At 37.1% G+C, this 20,575-nt stretch overlaps 1 protein-coding gene across 1 annotated transcript in view; it reads right to left on the reverse strand.

The window, feature by feature from the left end:
* Positions 1 to 2,904: 2,904 nt before the first annotated feature.
* The window catches only part of DNAAF4 (dynein axonemal assembly factor 4), a 78,203-nt gene continuing 60,532 nt past the window's right edge, over positions 2,905 to 20,575 (reverse strand). The window contains exons 10-12 of the mRNA XM_032342633.1: positions 6,859 to 7,012; positions 5,563 to 5,668; positions 2,905 to 3,643 (exon numbers count right to left, since the gene is read on the reverse strand). Of these exons, the coding sequence (XP_032198524.1) occupies positions 3,534 to 3,643; positions 5,563 to 5,668; positions 6,859 to 7,012 (370 nt within the window). The 3' untranslated portion in view covers positions 2,905 to 3,533. The remainder of the gene's footprint in view (positions 3,644 to 5,562; positions 5,669 to 6,858; positions 7,013 to 20,575) is intronic.

Here is a 20,575-nt window from a genome sequence, read left to right on the forward strand (position 1 = left end):
GCACTTGTTTCTTTTTTTAACATGTTTGCTAAGCAGCTTTTTATGATGTGATTTACCATATATCTGCTTGTAAGGAGAGTGAATTTTCATATAACCTATCATCCCCTTAGACATGCCCACTCAATTTCTACTTATGAATTAATAGTAAGTAGGCAGTCTGTTTGGTTCAGTCTCCTGAGCTTGGTTAATGCGAATCTGATACTCAGAGATGGGTCAGCTCTTGATAGGTCTTTGTCTGAGAGGGAGACTGAGCCAGATCAGTTCAATAAGATAATGAAATACAATTTTCTGAGTCCTTTTGAGAGGACTCAGATAGTATGTGTAAAAATTGTTTGCCCATAGGATGCCTGGGGGGCTCAGTCATTTAAGCATCCAACTCTTGGTTTCAGCTCCACTCATGATCTTGTGGCCATGAGATAGAGCCCCGTGTCAGGCTCGGTACTCAGCACTTATCCCCCCTCTTCCCCCCTGCTCTTGCCCTCACTTGCTTTCTCTCTCTCTCTCTCAAATCCATCAATCTTTAAAAAAATATATTTTGCCCTTTTTGCCACATGGATGAAACTCACTGGAAAGTACTTGACTTGCTAGTGACCAGTGGCCTCTCCTTCACCTAACGTTAAGCAGGTTCCTCTAAGCCACTCTTTCAACTGGGCCTGATACGTGGGCATTGTCCTTAAGAGCTCAGTTGTTAGCAAGAATACTGCTAAGTTGGTTTAGCCAGAATCCCCATCATCAGTTTTTATCACTCTCAATATCTGACCAAATTCTTCATCCCCCACAATCTCCCAGATGATACCCAGTCAACCTTGACTGCTTTCAGCAATAATCCTGATAATCCAGCTTAGCCAGAATCTCCCTACCCTTGAGGTTTCCTTTTAGTAATTTTCCAACCACTGACAACCCCAGCCTTCAACCCAACTTGCCCCTTAACTATAAATCATCACTTGTCCATTGTCCATGCTATATTAGGAACTGACCCCAGTTCTATACTGAGGTCTCTTTTCATATACTGCTATAGTTCCCACGTGAAATCTGTTTTTACTACTCTACTGTCCAGCTCTAGTTTTCCTTGACTCTAGGAAACCAGGACAGGATATGTTTATACATACATACATATGTGTTTACTCTCCATTTAGCTCTTAGACAGTATTTATCTATTAGCAGTAATATTTTTACTTGTCAGTAAAGAGCTAAAATATATAAAAGAAAAATTATACCAAACCTGGTCTGAGACAAACCATTTTTGCTTGATGTAATTCACAAACCTCTTTCTGGGAGGAAAGAAATGAGCATTCTTCATAAAATGCTTAAGTACTTTAATGAGATAAAAACAGGTTCTGTGAATCTAGCTGACTCTCAAGTGACTATCAGTCAAAGGGCAAGTAGAATATTAGAAAATATTTTATTTTTAAATTAAATCTGACAATAATTATTTACTATTACTATAAAACATCCATAGCAAAAATGGACTAGTCATGCTCTTTCCTTTGTAATCAATATTTTGATATAGTTTTGATATTTATTCATAGATAAATTTGTCAAAAAGTTGTCTTTATTAATAATCAGGTATACTCTGTATTTATGTATGGCAATCACACAGTAGTGGGAGATTAAATATCCCTTCAGTTTACATTTCTGTAACAGCTATGTTTAGCTTATTATCCACTTAGTATCTTGAAATTAATTTCAATCAAATAATTGACAGTATGAAAAAACTAAGAGACTACCATAAGAATTTTTTTCTTATCTTTTATTCATGGGCCTTAGTAATAATTAGCACTATTGTTTGGGAGGTATGTTTTCATCATAAAGGACATAAAGAACATAAAGGAAATGTTGTAGCAATATCTCAACTCTATCACTACTTCAACTTAAGACAAAAAGTCCCTTGCAATCAATAGGAGATTGCTCAAAAGAGGTCAAGTATTTTGTGAATACAAATTTGTCTGTTGAGTAAATATAGTCCAAGACTTTATTTAGAAAATAGGGCCAAAAATATGAATAAATAACTAGTTAACACTATCCCTTTTTTCCACTAAGGATAGATCTTCTGTCCTTAGGGTAGCTTTTGGTTGTACTCTTTTTTGGGGGGTGGGTGGGTGGATGGTAATAGGAAGAGCCTGAAGAAACACTAGGTTGGTTAACATATTTTGAATATCAAACTGGTTTTTGACACACATGGAGACCCATCTTTATTTTGGTAATGTTTATTTTTTAAAATAACAAACCATAAGAAAAAGCAATCGTATCTTATTAGAAGGTCTATTAACTGGACAAGGCTGCTATGTAATTTATCTAAGGTTGCTTTATAAAAGTAAGTCTCAAGGTTGCTGAACTAGGATACCCTTACAAATTCAAAAAAAATATTGGTTTAAAAAAAAAGAAGAATGAAGCTGTTTTATGGTCCATTTGAATGACATCAGAATACCAAATACTATAAAAACTTATTCCTAAATATTGTGTTTTGTATTTCTAAAAATCCTCTAAATATAATCAGACAATTGTGATAATTACTATATACAAAAGGGAAGCTGTACTGGTTTTGCTTAATGCTTGCCTCATTGCTGTGGTACAACACAAACAGTGGTACAATCCAATGCCAGTATCTTAACATTCTATGTTAACATTTGCTGTCTTTTTCTTTCTCCTGTTATGCTTGAAGCTACTAGAAAACATCTCATTAGAAAACTTACCTTCACCCGATATTATGAAATATAATCCATGCTTTGGAAAACACTACATACAACTAAAGTCAAAAATAAGGTCTTCTTAAACAGGATGCCTGGGTGGCTCAGTTTGTTGAGTGTCTGCCTTCACATGATCCCAGAGTTCTGGGATCAAGTCCTGAGTTGGGCTCCCTGCTCAGCAGAGAATCTGCTTCTAACCTCTCCCTTTGCCCTTACCCCCTGCTGCTCATGCTCTTCCTCTCTCACTGTCTCAAATAAATGAATAAGATCTTTTAAAAAAAAAAAGGTGGGGCGTTTCCAAACAGTTGTTTTGCTAGGTTGAACTGGTCTACCCTCCCACAGTGGGATGGAGAAGTAAAGGTTTTGTGCTTTGAATACTAGGTGAATATCAGTACTGATTATACTAAGGTCAGTCATTCAATTAAGTAGTACATTTAATTTAAAATATAACATAGTCTTCTATTTTCAAATTTTACTTTGTCAGAAATGAGTCAGTAATGTCCTAGTACTCATCACACCAAGAAATATTTTGTTAGTTATAGGGGTGAGCTGATTTTAGTAACAGCAACAACAACAACAACAAAATATATATGTAATTAATCCATGTATTGAAGCAGCAAAGAATTAAATCATTCTTAGTTTGATTTACTCATTCAGAACTATTCAAATCAAACATTTCATTTTCTATAGATTTATAATATTTTTCCATCTACAGAACTAGAGAATGAAAAAAAAAGTGATTCTGCACAATCAGCCGTAATATTTACAAAGATTCCTAATGCCTCCAGTTATTTTTGAAAAACTTAAAACAATACCTAGTACAATACCTAGTTGCTTCAACAGTCATTAGGATTTTAGTTCTGTTCCTTGAATTATCTTCCGAATCTTCTCAGCATCATTTTGTACAATTTTATTGGATGGATCAATCTTAAGTGCAGCTTCATAATCCTGGAGGCCTATATTTATATTGCAATGATGGTCAGTAAAATTAATATTTTATAAATCCTTGTGTTATCTAGATGATATTTTTTAATAAAAATAACCTCTAAGAACATGGTTCAGGACAAGTATCAGATTTTAAATCAGATTATCGTTTTCACAAATATGTCTCTATATAGTATTTCTTAAAAGATTGCAGAAATTTTTCAGTGATTTCAGGAATAATTATACTCATTATATTCAGGATTCAGTAAGAAGCAGTTTTGGGGTTGTTTTGTTTTTGTTTTTGTTTTTTAAGCTTTTTAAATGCATTTAATCTCTACCCCCAATGTGGGGCTCAAACTCATGATCCCAAGATCAAGAGTTGCCCACTTTTCAAACTGAGCCATCCAAGCACCCCAGAAGCAGTTATTTTAAGTTCAAGTACAAATAAACTGACAGCTTAAGCTCATTAAAGCATGAAAAGACTCAATAAAACTCACTATAAAAAAGACATTTTTATTACCTCAATGAGAAAGTAATAAATGGCATCTTATTTAGAAATTCTAGATTTAAAAAAATAATTTTGGTAGTCTCAATTCATACTTTATATAATTCATAGACTACAGTTTGTGTTTTTTTCTATAGTTGTCATATATACAGAATTCCTTTGAGGAAACTTAATTTAAAAGGAAAGCATTGTGGACTGTATGTTAAATAAATATAAATGAGTCTAAGTTTTTACCAACATAAGGAGTGGGAAAATTTCTTTGAGTAAGAAGACTTGAGTTCTAAGTGCTACTTATTTGCCATGCCACTTAAGGTAAATCACTTAACTTCTCTAAGCCTCCATTTTCTCATCTTTAAAATGAAGAGTACTTTTAGCTCAAAAAGTCTATGATGCTACAATTTCTAAAGAATGCTTTATATTGGGGCACTTGGGTGGCTCAGTGGGTTAAAGCCTCTGCCTTCGGCTCAGGTCATGATCCCAGGGCCCTGGGATCGAGCCCCACATCAGGCTCTCTGCTCTGCGGGGAGCCTGCTTCCTCCTCTCTCTCTGCCTGCCTCTCTGCCTACTTGTGATCTCTGTCTGTCAAATAAATAAATAAAATATAAAAAAAAAGAATGCTTTATATTATTTCATTCCTGTCCTGATAATTTTTAACTTCATGAAGCTGGTTAAGAGACTAAAAATAAAGGGTGGGGCACATAAATCTAATTGGAATGCTTTGTTTAAAAAAATCTCCTAAAAAATGTCAGAAACAAGTTTAAAAATGTAGTCAGAAATAATAAAAACTTATAGACTAGCCCATTCCCTGGTAAGGCATCATCAGGGATATGCCTCGAGGTCTTGAATAAAGGAAAATTGTCTGGTCCTTTGGGTAAGGAGGCATGGGAAGAAGAACATTAAAGATAAAACGCTAACTACTACAAAATTTTGCTTTTGAAGCAACATGAATAAAAGCAAAAAGTACCTAAATACATTAAAAATGAAAAACAATAAAAAATAAATGTTATGGCTTCTATACGCATGAAGCTGAAACAAAAGTTAGTACAGTCTCACAAACATAAGCAATGATCATACACTGTGATAGATCAGTTGTTTCTGAGCTTGTGTGTCTGTCTGTATGACCAAAGTAGTTCATTTTAAATTTCCATCATATCTTAAAGTGACTCATTTATATCCTTTATTACACATCTTTCCATAAAAAAGTTGTCTGGATACTGTAGCATTTTCCTACACCTAAACTTGTTCATATCTTGTCTTAACTGCCTTCTACAACAATAAATTTTTTAAATACTTAAAAATCATTTTTATCACATAAACTGCAAAGAATATATTAAATGCTAAAAATATAAAACAGTGGAGTCCTAAAAAAATTATGATCTTAAATAACTCCAGTGATTTTTTTCAGAGTATAACTAGGAACTTAAAACATTTCTATCAATTTCTTACCTTCTATGTATAATTCCAGTTGACAGAATGCTGTCCCACGTCGTATATATGCCTTCATTCTTCCATTAGCATTGTCTGCAACGGGTGGTGTCAATAACTCTAGTGCCTTACAGAATAAAATAAGGGAATTTAAACTCGGGCAAAAACATGATAAAAATCTTAACTTTAAAACAAGCATCAGGGGCGCCTGGGTGGCTCAGTGGGTTAAAGCCTCTGCCTTCAGCTCAGGTCATGATCTCAGGGTCCTGGGATCAAGCCCCGCATTGGGTTCTCTGCACTGTGGGGAGCCTGCTTCCTCCTCTCTCTCTGCCTGCCTCTCTGCCTACTTGTGATCTGTCAAATAAATAAGTAAAATCTTTAAAAAAAATTAAAAAAGCATCAAGTCTCACCCACCAAAATTTTTGACTTAACTGGCACAGAAATTTATCAAATACTTGTATTTGTGTTGAACTTAAGGAATTGTTCAATTGTTCCTATACCAGATGCATAGCTTTTCTCCAAAGTGGTGATTTGGTTTATCATTTGAAACCTTTACAGCTTTATCTTTATTAGCAGGAGTGATTAAAAACATTGGAGGTCTTTGCATTCAAATTGGGTGATCCCATTCATTCATTCAATAAATATTTGTGCACAGAATGGTGCTAGTAAAAGGAAAACTGGATCATAAAAATACTGTCAGATCCTTTAATAGCTTAATGAGATCAAAGCAGGAGGATATGGTTATTTTCTTCACATTTTCAATCTCAAGGAGCCACATGAGAGATTTTTGCATATGATTTTCCCCTAAAACAGATTACTCTGACGTGGGGAAAAAAATAAAGAGAGAAAAAACTGAAGTTTAAGATAATGACATGATAATAATAATAAAATTAGAATATACTAGGTTTATTCTGATAATTGGGAAATTAATGTAGAGCTATCCTTCTACTGCGCAGGTCGCAGTGATAATAAGAAAAAATCAAGTTTTCTTCCTTCAAACTTTAAGTCTGCAAAACTTTAATAAGATAAAGGGTAAGCACAAACTGACAAGCATTTACTAATTTCCTTGTGAACTTCAACTGATACACACCAAGGCAATATAGTGCCTTAAAGTCTCCAAAAAAACATCAGTTTCGTGTTGATTCAAAAAATTCTCTTTTTTCAGTTAAAAAAAAAGTAACTAACAAGATGACTCTTAAAATCCTTGCAATTCAAGTATATAAATTTGAAAAAAAAAGATTAAAGGCATCATTTAAATCAATAAATAAGAGGATAACAATTTTAAAGCACCATATATAAATAAATAGATATATATACCTTAGAAGAATCTTCAATAGCCTTGTGTAAGTTTTTTAGTTTTAGGTGGCAAGCAGCCCGATTCAAATACAATAGTGGAATCTTGTTATTTAGTCTTATGGCTAAGTTGTATGCATTAATAGCTGCCAAGTAGTTTTCTTTTGCAAACAGTTTGCTAGTAAGACAAAAAGAGAAAAGGAAAACAATGTAATATTGAAATAGAAACACAGAAATAATATCTAATGGTATGTGGCAGAGGAGATGGCTTACCTCCTTTTCTATTCCCTGTACATTAGACTTCGTTCCAAGGCTGCACCAGCTCCATCTTTCCCCTACATACATCATCAGCATGTAATAGATCTGAATGGGACTGACTTCGACCCCACCTCCGAGGGTACTCATCTGTAGTTTAACCAGTTAGCATATTTCTACCCTGTTAACTAACTACAGTGACTGACTTGCGGAGAGGTTTATGACCTAAACTGGTCAATTCAGAATGAAGCCTATCACTTTCCAAAGTTGGAGAATGGAAAGTTGGAAAGACTCCTCTTACTGGATACAAGTGAAGAAAACACACAGCCCAAACTGTTAGTCACCATGTTTAACACCATGGGAACAGCTAGCACTAGAATAAAGCTGATATATGGAATTATGAAAAGAATAAAAAGGCAGATAGAAACTGAGTCCTTAGTGATACAGTTAAGCTGCTGGATCAAGCTTTACCTGAAATGCAACATGCCTTTAGCTTTTTTAGTTATATAAGCCAATAAATTCCTTTAACATAGAGCCAATTTAAATTGGGTTTTTTTGGTTATTTGCAAACAAAAGCATCTAATAGATCAAGTCTTCCAAAATTCTCTTCAAATAGATGTTCACAGTTAAAGGATTTAGTTAAAATGTAAAGTGTTTATTTTTATATATAATACTTAGAATTTTGAAAAACACATAAACATAAGGAAAATAGGAAATACCAAATATAAATGTACCATAAAACACTTTGTATTCACTTCCAGTTGATTGAACTGCATACTGTACAGTTCTAGAACATGATGACATCAAAAGTAAAAGCACCCAGTACATCATTAGTAAAAGGGAAGATGACACCACTGTGACATCTAACCTAAGCCTGACTTAAGTTTAAAATAACCTGTACAGGGACGCCAGGGTGGCACAGTGGGTTAAAGCCTCTGCCTTCAGCTCAGGTCATGATCCCAGGGTCCTGGGATGGAGCCCCACATCGGGCTCTCTGCTCAGCAGGGAGCCTGCTTCCTCCTTTCTCTCTCTGCCTGCCTCTCTGCCTACTTGTAATCTCTGTCTGTCAAATAAATAAATAAAATCTTTAAAATAAAATAAAATAACCTGTACAAAAAAAACAAATAAATAAATAAAAATAAAATAAAATAACCTGCACAAACTGGAAAAGCTAATTCTCTGGGAACAGTTTATTTTTCTGAAGTGCCTCATATCAGCTAAGATATTTTTGAATGCAAGTAACGGACAGAATTCCAACTCAAACTGGTTTAAACAAATAAGGAAATAAATTACCTCACATTTAAAAAGTCCAGACCATGGAAAGTCTCTGTGCCCAATGAAATCACCAGCTTGAGGATGTTATCCTAAGGCTTAAGGTTCCTTTCATTTCTCCATTCTACTGTACTCAGCAACTACTTCATCCTAGGGCTGATCTGATCTGCCTCATAGGATGTAAGGTGGCCGCATAATTTCAGGTGCCTCATTCAAGCACAATATTCATTCAAAGAAAATGGGATAGTTTCGTCTGACATACGCTCCTTGAGGGTGAGAAAACCTTTCCCAAAAATCTCCTGGTTTACCTCCTTTCCCATCTCACTGACCAAGAGAACAAACCCTTAAAAAAATATTTTGCCTTAATAAAACCACCAAGTCTCTCCTTCTTTTCCTCAGTCTCTCTCCCCCTCTAACTTTCTCTCCCCACCTTTATTCCTTAGTACTACAAATTGCTGTTTGGGGGCACTTCTGAAAATTCAACAATATGATCATCTTTTCGTATTAAGAAATGGAGACATACTATTTGGGGCACCTGGGTGGCTCAGTGGGTTAAGCCGCTGCCTTCGGCTCAGGTCATGAACTCAGGGTCCTGGGATCGAGTCCCACATGGGGCTCTCTGCTCAGCAGGGAGCCTACTTCCCTTCCTCTCTCTCTGCCTGCCTCTCCGTCTACTTGTGATTTCTCTCTGTCAAATAAATAAATAAAATCTTAAAAAAAAAAAAAAGAAAAAAAGAAATGGAGACATACTATTTTTACAAAGTTGTTTTTGTTGTTGTTATTTTTACAAAGAAACCTCTAATTTGTGCCAGGATTTTTGAAACCAGTCTCCTTCTACCGATGGACATTTAGAGTTTTTGTTTCCCAATACTTTGCTTGTATAAACAACATTACAGTACATATTTTTGTTCATCTAGCTAAAAATAAAACAACACAAACAGAAAAACCTCACCAACAGTGTAAGGAAAACAACCCTGATTTGTTGAAGTCAATCAGAATTTATCCTGGGACTTGGGAAAGGTCCCCATCTAAGTCACAAGGGTAAGTTCTACATACCTAAACAAAATAGGGTCTCAGCCAGTGAGAATAAAGGGAGACCATACATTTTGGCCAGATAACCAATAGTGTCTACTACCAGCCTTTTTTAAGACTTGTGATAAAATATATATAACAAAATTTACCATTTTTAACCATTTCTAAATGTATAGTGGCATTAAGTACATTTACATTGTTGTCAACTATCACTAATACCCATCTCCAGAACTTTTTCATCTTCTGAAACTGAAACTCTGTACCCATTTAAACATTAACTCCCCATTCCCTCCTATCTTTGACAACCACCATTCTATTTTCTGTTCTATGAATTTGACTGGTCTAGGTACCTTACGTAAGTGGAATCATGCAGTATTTGTCCTTTTGTAACTGGCATATTTCACTTAGCATAATGTCTCCAAGGCTCATCCATGCTGTAGTGTATAACAAGAGTTTCTTCCTTTTAAAAGGCTGAATAATATTCTATTGTATGGATATACCACATTTTGTTTACCAAAATACCCATCAATGAGCACCTGGGTTGCTTCCACCTCCTGGCTATTATGGATAATGCTACCATGAACAGGGGTGTACACATACCTGTTTGTGTCCCTGATTTCAATTCCTTTGTGTATACACCCTGAAGTGGGATTGCTGGATGACATGGTAATTCTATTTTTAATTTTTTAAGGAGCCTTCATACTGTGTACCATCTTCCATTCCCACCAACAATGTTCGACGGTTCTAATTTTTCCATATCCTCACCAACACTTCTTATTTCTGGTTTGTTTTTTTTAGAACAGCCACTGTAATGTGTGTAAAGTAGTATCCCATTGCGATTTGGATTTGCATTTTCTAAATAATTAGTGGTATTCAACATCTTTTCATGTGTTTTTGCCATTTGTATATATCTTCTTTAGAGAAGTGTTTATTTAAGCCCTTTGCCTAATTTTTATTTTTATTTATTTTCTTTGCCTACTTTTTAAAAAGGTTGTTTGATTTCTAGCTGTTGAGTTCAGAAGTTCTTTTTTTTTCTTTTTTTTTTTTTAAAGATTTACTTGTTTGAGGGAGGGGCCAGAGGGAGATGGAGAGAGAAACCCGTGCAGACTCTGCTGAGCAAGGAGCCGCCAAGGGGTTTGCTCTCACGATCCGGAGATCAGATCAGAGCTGAAACCAAGAGTGGGATGCTTAACCAACTACACCACCCAGGGGCCCCACAGAAGTTCTTTATATGTAGTCTGGATATTAACCCTTTATCAGATATATGATTTGAAAATATTTTCTCTCCATTCCATGGGTTGTCTTTTCACTCTGTTAATAGTGCCCTTCCTTGACAGAAGTTTCTAATTTTGATGCTTTTCAATTAAAGTACTTTTCTGTTGTCTGTGATTTTAAAAATTTTTAAAGTGAGAAAGAGAGAGAGAGAGAATGTGATCAGGGATAGGGGAAGGACAGAGGGAGAGGGAAAGAAAAAATCTCAAGCACACTACCTGCTGAGTACAGAGTCCCACTCATGATCCTGAGATCATAACCTGAGCCAAAATCAAGAGTCAGGCACTTCACCAACTGAGCCACCCAGGCTCCCTGATGCCTTTGATGTCACATCCAAGAAAAATTGCCAAATCCAATGTCACGATGCACTCTGTGTTTTATTCCAAGAATTTTATAGTTTTAGCTCTTATGTTTAGGTGTTTGATATATTCTGAGTTAATTTTTATATAAGGTAGTAAGAAGGCCCAACTTCACTCTTTTTTATATGAATTTCCAGCTTTCCCACCACCATGTGTTAAAAAGACTATCCTTTCTACATTGAATAACTGTTGAAAAACATTTGATCATAGGAGGGAGGGCTATTTCTGGACTATCTATTCCATTGGTCTATATGTCTGTACAAATCTTGTATTGACATACACATCTGAAGAACAGTTCCATTTTTGAGGCACCTGGGTGTCAGTGTCTTGATTTCAGCTCAGGTCATAATCTCAGGGTTTTGAGACTGAGCCCACATCAGGCTCCACACTGGGCATGGAGCCTGCTTCAGACCCTCTCTTCTCTCTCATCACCTCCCCCCTCTAAAAAAATAAAAACATAAAAAATTTAAAACTTTTCAAAAATAAATGAAGAATGCTTCCATTTTTCATCTTTCATATAAATTTACAGTTTTATAATATAACAGTTTTGTCAGAAAAATTCTCCCAGGTTCTAAGGGAAAGAGTTTACAAAGAGCATTATTAAAAGAACCACTGTAAAAGGCATAATAACAAGAAATATGAAGTATTAAAATATTTTTAATGTTTATCATACATATTAAAACATAAATCCAAAGGAACATTACATTCTTTTAAGTTCAATGCCACTACGAACATCCAAGAATTTACATAAGGGCTTTCAGAATGATTTTGAACTTGGAAATAGCCAAACTTCAAAAGGAAAGGGGAAAAAAATTAAACCTGTATCTAAAGGGCAGTAACCTTTGAACACCAAATTTAAATAGAGAGGTTAATAACCATGAAGTCTACCCTAATGTTCCAAACAAGGCAACGTCATTGAAAAGATTTATGCAAAAGTACTCATTAATTCAACACATACTGAGTATTTATTAAACTGTATATACAGTGAGAACCAAAAAGTCATAGACAACTGCAAACATTCCTGTCATTTTTATGATGACTGATTGGTGTGCCCTTATGAAAAAGAAACATGCTGATTCGCAATGGCCAAAAGGGCCAAAGATTTTGTACAAGAGTTGAGGGTGGAAGAAGAACCAGAGGCAGGACTGATAGGAAAGAAGCACTATAGAGAGAAGTGAAGTAAAGGGCAGGAAAAAGCTAGGAGAAATCTGTAGTAGTAGGGACTAGACACAGCAATAGGGGCAGGAGCAACACAAATTCCAAGAGAAGGCAGAACTGCTCTGTTGTGTGAGCAGTAAGAACTGTAACAGCCACCCGCCCCTGAAAGGACTTTAAAAGTCCTTGTCTCTTTCAGCATCTCATCATTCAGCTAAAAAACATTCTTGGGTGACTTTTTTTTTTTTTAAGATTTTATTTATTTATTTATTTGACAGACAGAGATCACAAGTAGGCAGAGATGCAGGCAGAGAGAGAGAGAAGAAAACAGGCTCCCCGCTGAGCAGAGAGCCCGATGCAGGGCTCGATCCCAGGACTCTGGGATCATGACCCTAGCCGAAGGCAGAGGCTTTAACCCACTGAGCCACCCAGGCACCCCATTCTTGGGTATCCTGAGAGCTTCTAAAGCTGAGTAGCAGCACACCTTAGTGAAGGCACACAAGCAGTACAATTTAGCACTCACTATGAATACAGGAAGAGGAAACTACATACTGAACAAAATGACAAGTTAGGCCATAAAAGGCCTATTGCAACAGAATATTATGGGCTATAAAATGCATACAAACAAGCAACTGAACAAAATGGTAATTACCTCAAAGAAGTCATCTTAGAATATGGATTCTAAACGTCTTTAAATCAGGCAAAAGGTAGTGGTATAAGAAAACTGTCTTATCTCCAGAAACAGAGTCTTTAAAATGCAGCAGAGCAAAGCAGATTTGGCAAACCTGTCCTGAAAGTATGCAGGTGCAAAGGGCTGTTGGGGGATGAGTCTCCATGGGAATCTTATGTTCGTGCATGTCTTAAATCAGATGCAGAATCAGCTTTTAATTGGGACAATCATTTCAAAGATGTTTGTATAGCACACAGCCTTGGAAAATAGAGATAGTGTCTTCCTCTGGGGCAAAGAACAGATTTATTTGTTGTTCAGTATGAAAAAAAGATAGTATCTCCTTGTGGGGCAAAGGTTAGACATGCTTGCTTATAATCCTCTTATTAAAAATTGTGTTCCTTGGGGGCATCCGGGTGGCTCAGTCAGTTAAGCATCTGACTTGATTTCAGCTCAGGTCATGATCTTGGGGTCCTGGAATTGAGTTTCACGTCAGGCTCCTGCTCAGCAAAGAGCCTCCTGGTCCCTCTCCCTCATGCTCCACTCCTCCCACCTTCCCCACCCCTGCTCTCACACACGTGCACTCTCTCTGTGTCTCAAATAAGTAAAAGTAAAAGTAAAAAAAAAAAAGTTTTCCTTAAATATGGTATTCTGTGGTTCAAACCTGGGCCTGCCTTTGCACTGACCTTGTAGGACTTGAGCAGCAAAGGGAACCAACATAAAGCTCACACTGTTTGATGTGCCTTGAAAAATAGCCCTTAGTCTCTGCCCCATGAGTCTCCTTCCTGTCTTCTCCCCCATATCCATGAAACTGTGGTAGGCTAACCCTTCATAGCTCTTGCCAAGGCATGGACCCAAACCTAAGAATTAGAAAGAAATTCAATTTGGCAAGTAGAATTGTATACTGTATTGGGAGAAGATCGTCAATAATCAGCATAAAAAAGTCCAAAACATGGGGCACCTGGGTGGCTCAGTGGGTTAAAGCTGCTGCCTTAGGCTCAGGTTATGATTCCAGGGTCCTGGGATCAAGCCCCGTATCAGGCTCTCTGCTCAGTGGGGAGCCTGCTTCCCTTCCTCTCTCTCTCTGCCTGTCTCTCTGCCAACTTGTGATCTCTCTCTGTCAAATAAATAAATAAAAATCTTTATTAAAAATAAGTCCAAAACAAAGTAAAAAGACGTCCAGATAGGGAGAGAGAATCCAAACACAGAACATACACAAAAAACAAGCAGAAATATAGACTGGCAGAGTAGGTTAGTCTGTCAGCAGGGTCCTATAAACAAAGCTGGGGTTCAGAAGTAGAATTAGCCTGGTAGCAAAAGATAAAGCAAAACCAAAGCAGATCCTCATCTTAAAAGGACTGGAGTACTAGGCAGGATATAAAATCTGGCACTTAGGCCAAAAGAATAAAAAGAAAATTCAGGGGACGCCTAGGTGGCTCAGCCGGTTAAGCATCCAACTCTTGATTGCAGCTCAGGCCTTACAGCTCAGTGTTGTGAGTTCAAGCCCCACATACAAAGGAAAGGAAGAAAAGTTCCAACTAAGAACTAGGGTAGACAATTATTTTATATAATAATAGGAATATGATGCTGGGAGCTAGATTGTAGAGTAATATATCCTCAATTCTCTCCTAGGTAACATTAGACTTTGTTGTAGAGGGAGGTATGCAGAAGGGACTCAAGTGGCCCTAGGGTGAGAAAAGAAGGGATTTAAGTCTAAAGTTAAGACAAAGTCCAAAAAAACTTATGCTAAAAATCAAGCACAGAGCAATGTCAGTGACACAGAACAATGGTCCATTTACTTTATATGATTACAAGCATCTAGAAGGGTAGCTATTAAAGTTATTTACAGATTCTGAGTCATGTAAGCCTGTTAAATAACATCATACCATGCATATATCTAAATTAGAGCATCTCGACTCTGTTTTATATGAGATGTTCTCAGTAAAAAGCTATCTGGTACTAAGGTTAACTGGAAAAGATAAAATGTACTCATGAGCAAATAAAATTGCCTAAGCTTATGTATTTTCCCAAAAGGTAGAGATTTGGCATTTAAAACTAAGACACAGCAGTGGAAGGGTAGGCAGAGGAAAATGAAAAAGCTATTGGTCTTTTGAAAGGTTTTCCCACCTCTACTCTTCTGTGAAACAAGTGTCCCATGGGTTTTAGCATAGCAAGACTACTTACCATGCTATATTGGACTATTTTCACCTGTGTGAATATAGAAGGCTGTCATGAAACAAAGTCTCTGTAGATTAAAGTATTTCATCCTTTGGCTTAAATTCAACACACTACTTCTGAATCAGTTCTATTAAGTCTATTTCTATCTTTTGTACTGCATTACATTGCTAGTGAGGATACAATTCTAACAAGTCATACCTTTCATCTATTTGTACTTGGAGCTATGATTAACCATACTTTGATCTATTTCTCTCAGTGTTATTAGTTACTAAGTTTTCTTCCAACTCTCCTCATTTTCAACTCTCTTTCTCTGGTCCTCTTATGTGGCTTCTCTTTCTTTTTCTATCTAATTGGAGGTAGTAAGGCAAAAGTATATGTAAGCAAAAGAGACAAAGTAATGACAATCTACCATGTTTGACAGCTTCAAAGTCTACTTTTGCACTAGGGTTGCTGCCAATTCGTTGTTTTTGCCAGCAGTCAATTTTACTTCTATGTTTTAATTTTAATTTTAACACACACGTGTGCATGCACACGCGCGCGCGCACGCACACACACACACACTTTTGCCGCACTTGTCAGTCAAAATTCCAACCCAGGCTCAACAATCTTATCTGCCCTAATTTTTTTTTTAAGATCTTATTTATTTATATGAAAGAGGGAGAGCAAGCACAAGGAAGTGGAGGGGCAGAGGGAGAAGCAGACGTCACTGGGCAGGGAGTCCAAAGTGGAGCTTGATCCCAGGACCCCGGGATCATGACCTGAGCTGAAGGCAGATGCTTACCTGACAGAGCCACCCATGTGCACCCAGCACTTTCTACTCCTAAATCCAAATCACATCTTTAGTGTATCAGAAATAAGTCCACACCAACACTGCCTAGAACCTTTAGCCCGTCCCAGCATCATAGCACCTGTACCAAAAGACTGTCTCCCCATGTCAATTAACTGTGTTATTTTGAGTGCCGATCTAAAAGCACACTTCTCCCTTGTCCTCATGTTCTTGGACTTTCCTACTCCTATCCCACTCTACTCCTTTGCACTTTTTTTTTTTTTTAAGTAATCCCCATTCCCACTGTGGAGCTTGAACTCAAGATCCTGAAATCAAGAGTCCCTGCTCTACCAGCTGAGCCAGGCAGGTGCTCCTCTTTTGTACTTTCTTATTCTTAGTTCTACCATAATAAGACTCCACCTCCCAGTCCCTCCTTAAAGCCTCAACTTTTCCACAAAATCCTTTCTAAAATAAACCTGGCTCTGCCCTGAAGGCAGTATTAATCTCTACCACTCTCTCCACTAAATACCCCTCCCTCAACTCCCCACATCAGGGACTTAAGGGGGTGGGACGGGCATTGTCTAGGCTCTCTTTGTCCTTATCCTTTGGAACTACTAACATCTTTGCCCTATAGCCTTCTAGTCACTGTCATCTACTGGCTTTTTAAAATAACTCTTCTCATATTCATTCAGGACTTTGAAACCTGGTTCCCAGCATCCGTCTCTATCTCATCTTCTGCCATGACTCGAGGATTCTATTATGTAAATGACCCATTTATCAATTTATTCTTGAAATACATAGCACTTCTTAACTCAGCATATCTTTCTTTCAACAATACTTTTGCTACCCACTCCCAGGATCACATATTGGCCTCCGTCATCACTTGAACTACACTACCTTAGAAATATCAAACTCTAGAATTCCAGCCACTAATCAGAAATTTCTAGTCTACCAAATTTCCCTTTAATCTTCAACCTTACAATACCCTTTAACTTCTTAATTGCTCCATTTTCTCTTAGTCCAATGTGTCCCTCATGGCGTTTCTTCCTTTCTAACTCATCCTGGACTTCATGGATAAACATCTGAGCTATTTTACCATGAGCAATCTGGTCCCTTGCACTACTAGTCTTTTACTGTACTTGTCAGTTAAAACTCTCACTCTGGCCCATAGATCTATTCTTGAATTCAAAATACTAAATCACACAGCTGTACTGACATCTCTATAAATTCATGTTCTCCAACCTGGCAGGGCCAACAGTATTCACCAACTTCTCTTATCTAGATCCATACTTGTCTTCACTTTCTTTCCTCCAATTTCAGAAAATGAAGTATCTCTATCTATTCCAAGTCAATCTGTCAACATTTTCTAGAGCAAAGTAATCAATCCAACAGGACAGCCCAGTCAGCTTTGCTCACTTCAGCATTCTCAGATTGCAAGGAGGAGCAATTCATAACCAAACCACTTAGACTGCCTTCACAATTGGAATGAAGGGACAGGAAGTAGATTTATTCATCTGTGAAAAGTATACAGCAGTAGTTAGAATACAGGCTTTTAATCATACTGACCTGGAATTGAATCCTGGTTTTACTCATTAATCATCACCTTAGCCATATTTTCTTAGCCTCTCTACCCTTGTTTTCCATGTTTGTAAGAAGAGGATAAAAACAATAATATCCAACTAGTCACACTGTTATAGGAATTAAGTGAGCTATTTTGTGTACAGCTGCTAGTTTCTCAATAAGCATTTGTTAAATAGTGCAAAAGGAGTAGGTCCTACCCAACTATAGTTATGAGGAATTAATGAGATAATATAAATACACAAAAGCTCTTGTAAACCATCACAAGTTACGAACATATTAACTGTGATGCCAACAACGGCAGTTTAGAGATAAGCAAATGCAATTAAAGAAATGAGTTAGAATGTTAGAGCTCGAGGGCAGGGCAAGCAGTTGGCCAAGAAGAATGGGTGAAAAAGAGAGACTTTCATTTAATATGTGCTGTGTAAATTTCTTCCCCCCAAAATATTTGTTATTATAAAATTTAAAAATGAATGCAACTTTTAAAAAGAGGAAAAGGAAAACAAAACCAAGACAATCCATCCATTCTTGGCTTTTCACCCAATTTTCTCCACTCTGCTCTGAGAGATTTCAATCATTTCTTCTTTCTCTTGTCTCCAAAGCTATCCAATCTTTTATATTCTTAAGGAAACAACACAAAACAAAAATTCTTTAGAAGTTCTACTCCATTGGCTTCTGGGAGTATTTTGTGTACTACCTTCTTTTGCAAAATCTTCAAACGTTGGTAGCTCATGGAGTGTCTCTCCTCAGGCCACTACTTTCCTGGTCTACACACTCTGCCTATCTCAGCTCCTTTTTCACTTTTATAAATTGAACTACAATATAAATGCTGATAACCTCCAAATCTATTTCCATAGTGTTGGCTTCTCCTCTAGGTTCAGACTTGCTGGACAGTGTCACCCAGACTGGCCCAGAGGCATCCTAAACTCAACATATTAAAAACTGAACTTAACCCCCATTTTCTCCTGACTAGCCCCTCGTCTTGTACTCTCTAATTTAGCTGGTGGCATCATGCAATCAATCATTCAAGCTAGAAACTGGGGACTCCTTCATCTTACTCCCCAAAAATCAAACAAGGAGTTCTGCCTATTTTACCCCTTAAATATTTCTCAAATTGCCCTCCTCTTCACCCCTACAACAACATCTCTAGTAAAGGCAGCTTAAGGCCTTCGCCATGTTTTCTGCAACATTTTCCCCCCTCAAAGTACAAAATAAAATCTTAAAAAAAGGTAGATTCTTAAATACAGTGAACAAACTGGTAGCTGCCAGAGGAGAGGTGGGTAGGGCAGGTGGGTGAAATAGATGGTGATTAAAAATAATCTTATTGTGATGAGCACTGAGTAACATATAGAAATGTTGAATAGTTATACTGTACACCTGAAACTAATATAACACTATGTGTTAATTATACTCGAGTTAAAAAATAAATTTTAAAAAAGAATCTTAACCAAGTAAATGAGGCCCCTGGTGATTTCTCTAGGTTCAGTTGTCATTACTCATAGCCTCAAATTTTATGTTTTAGTAAAAAATAAACCACACATAGTTCCTGTCCACACTATTTCTTGTCTTTTGAGCTTTTGTTCACATTATCTCACTACTTGAAATGAATGCCTTTCTTTCCTTTTCTCTTGAAACTCCTACTTATCATTAAGAGGAGCTCAGGTGCTATATTCTCTTTGAAGCTTTTTCTGAACCTACCTTCCTCCCTTTAAAAGTAAGTACCCTCTTCTCATTTTTTTTATTTTTTTAATTTTTATTTGACAGACAGATCACAAGTAGGCACAGAGGCAGGCAGAGAGAGGAGGAAGCAGGCTCCCCGCTGAGCAGAAAGCCCGATGTGGGGCTCGATCCCAGGACCCCGAGACCATGACCCGAGCCGAAGGCAGAGGCTTAACCCACTGAGCCACCCAGATGCCCCCCCTTCTCATTTTACCTTGTTATTTTCTATGTATTGTACTTCCCACACAGTATTTTATAACTATTTGTGTGTATATCTCTCTCTTCCACTGATCCTTGTAGCTCAGAGCCTAGACTATAGTCTGGTAAATTACAAAATCAATAGAGGTTTATTTAATGGTTGAGTAAATGGAGAGGAAGGGAAGAAAGAGAAGGAAGGATCATATAGGGCTTTAATGTTGGAAGTAAGAGAAATCAACCTGTCAGGCCCAGGCCTCTGACCTTCAGAAAAACTGACCCTTCAGCTCAAACCGACATATCAATCCCTGGTGTAACAGACAGGAGAAAAGCCCAAGAAAGAACAGAGGAAAGATAAGAAAAGAAAAATATAGACTTGTGGTAGACAGGTAATAGAAAACTTCCCTCCCCCAAAAGATGTCCATATCCTAATCCTCAGAACCTAATCCTCAGAACCTACAATGGTGTCACCTAACAGGATAGGAAGGATTCCTGGCTGTGCTAAATTAAGGTCTTGAGGCGGGAGATTATGCAAATGAGACTAATATAATCACAGGGATCCTTACAAAAGAAAGAGGGAAGTGGGAGAGTCAGGATCAGAGAAGGAGATGGGATTATGGAAGCAGAGGTCGGAGTGATGCAATTGATGGCTGGCAGCCAGAAGCCAAGGAAGGTAGGCAGCCTACAAACTAGAAAACAAAAGAAAACAGATTCTTCCCTACAGGCTCTAGAAGGAACACAACTGATACTTTGATTTTAGCCCAGTGAAACCCATCTTGAGCTTCTGACTTCTAAAACTTTAAGATAATAAATTGTGATATTTTAAGCCACTAAGTTTATGGTAGATTGTTATGGCAACAATAGAAATATAATATAAAAGCCTATATAATGAAATATAACAAGTAACATCTAATGAGAATAGGCAAAGAGTAATAATGAAAAGCTAAAGATAGTTTAAAGATAGTTTCATTAATAATAATGAAAACCTAAAGATAGGCATCTACAAAGGCCTCAAAATATGAATTCAAATTGCCATTCATAATGTATCAAAATTCACTGTTTTTAATAATTGTATAAAATAGGGGCACCTGGGTGGCTCAATGGGTTAAGACTCTGCCTTCGGCTCAGGTCATGATCTCAGGGTCCTGGGATCAAGCCCCACATCGGGCTCTCTGCTCAACAGGGAGCCTGTTTCCCCAACCCCCACCAATCTCTACCTGTCTCTCTGCCTACTTATGATCTCTCTCTCTCTCTATCACATAAATAAATAAAATCTTTAAAAAAAATAATTGT

Source organism: Mustela erminea, chromosome 5, assembly GCF_009829155.1.
Source record: "Mustela erminea isolate mMusErm1 chromosome 5, mMusErm1.Pri, whole genome shotgun sequence".
Taxonomy (NCBI): Eukaryota; Metazoa; Chordata; class Mammalia; order Carnivora; family Mustelidae; genus Mustela; species Mustela erminea.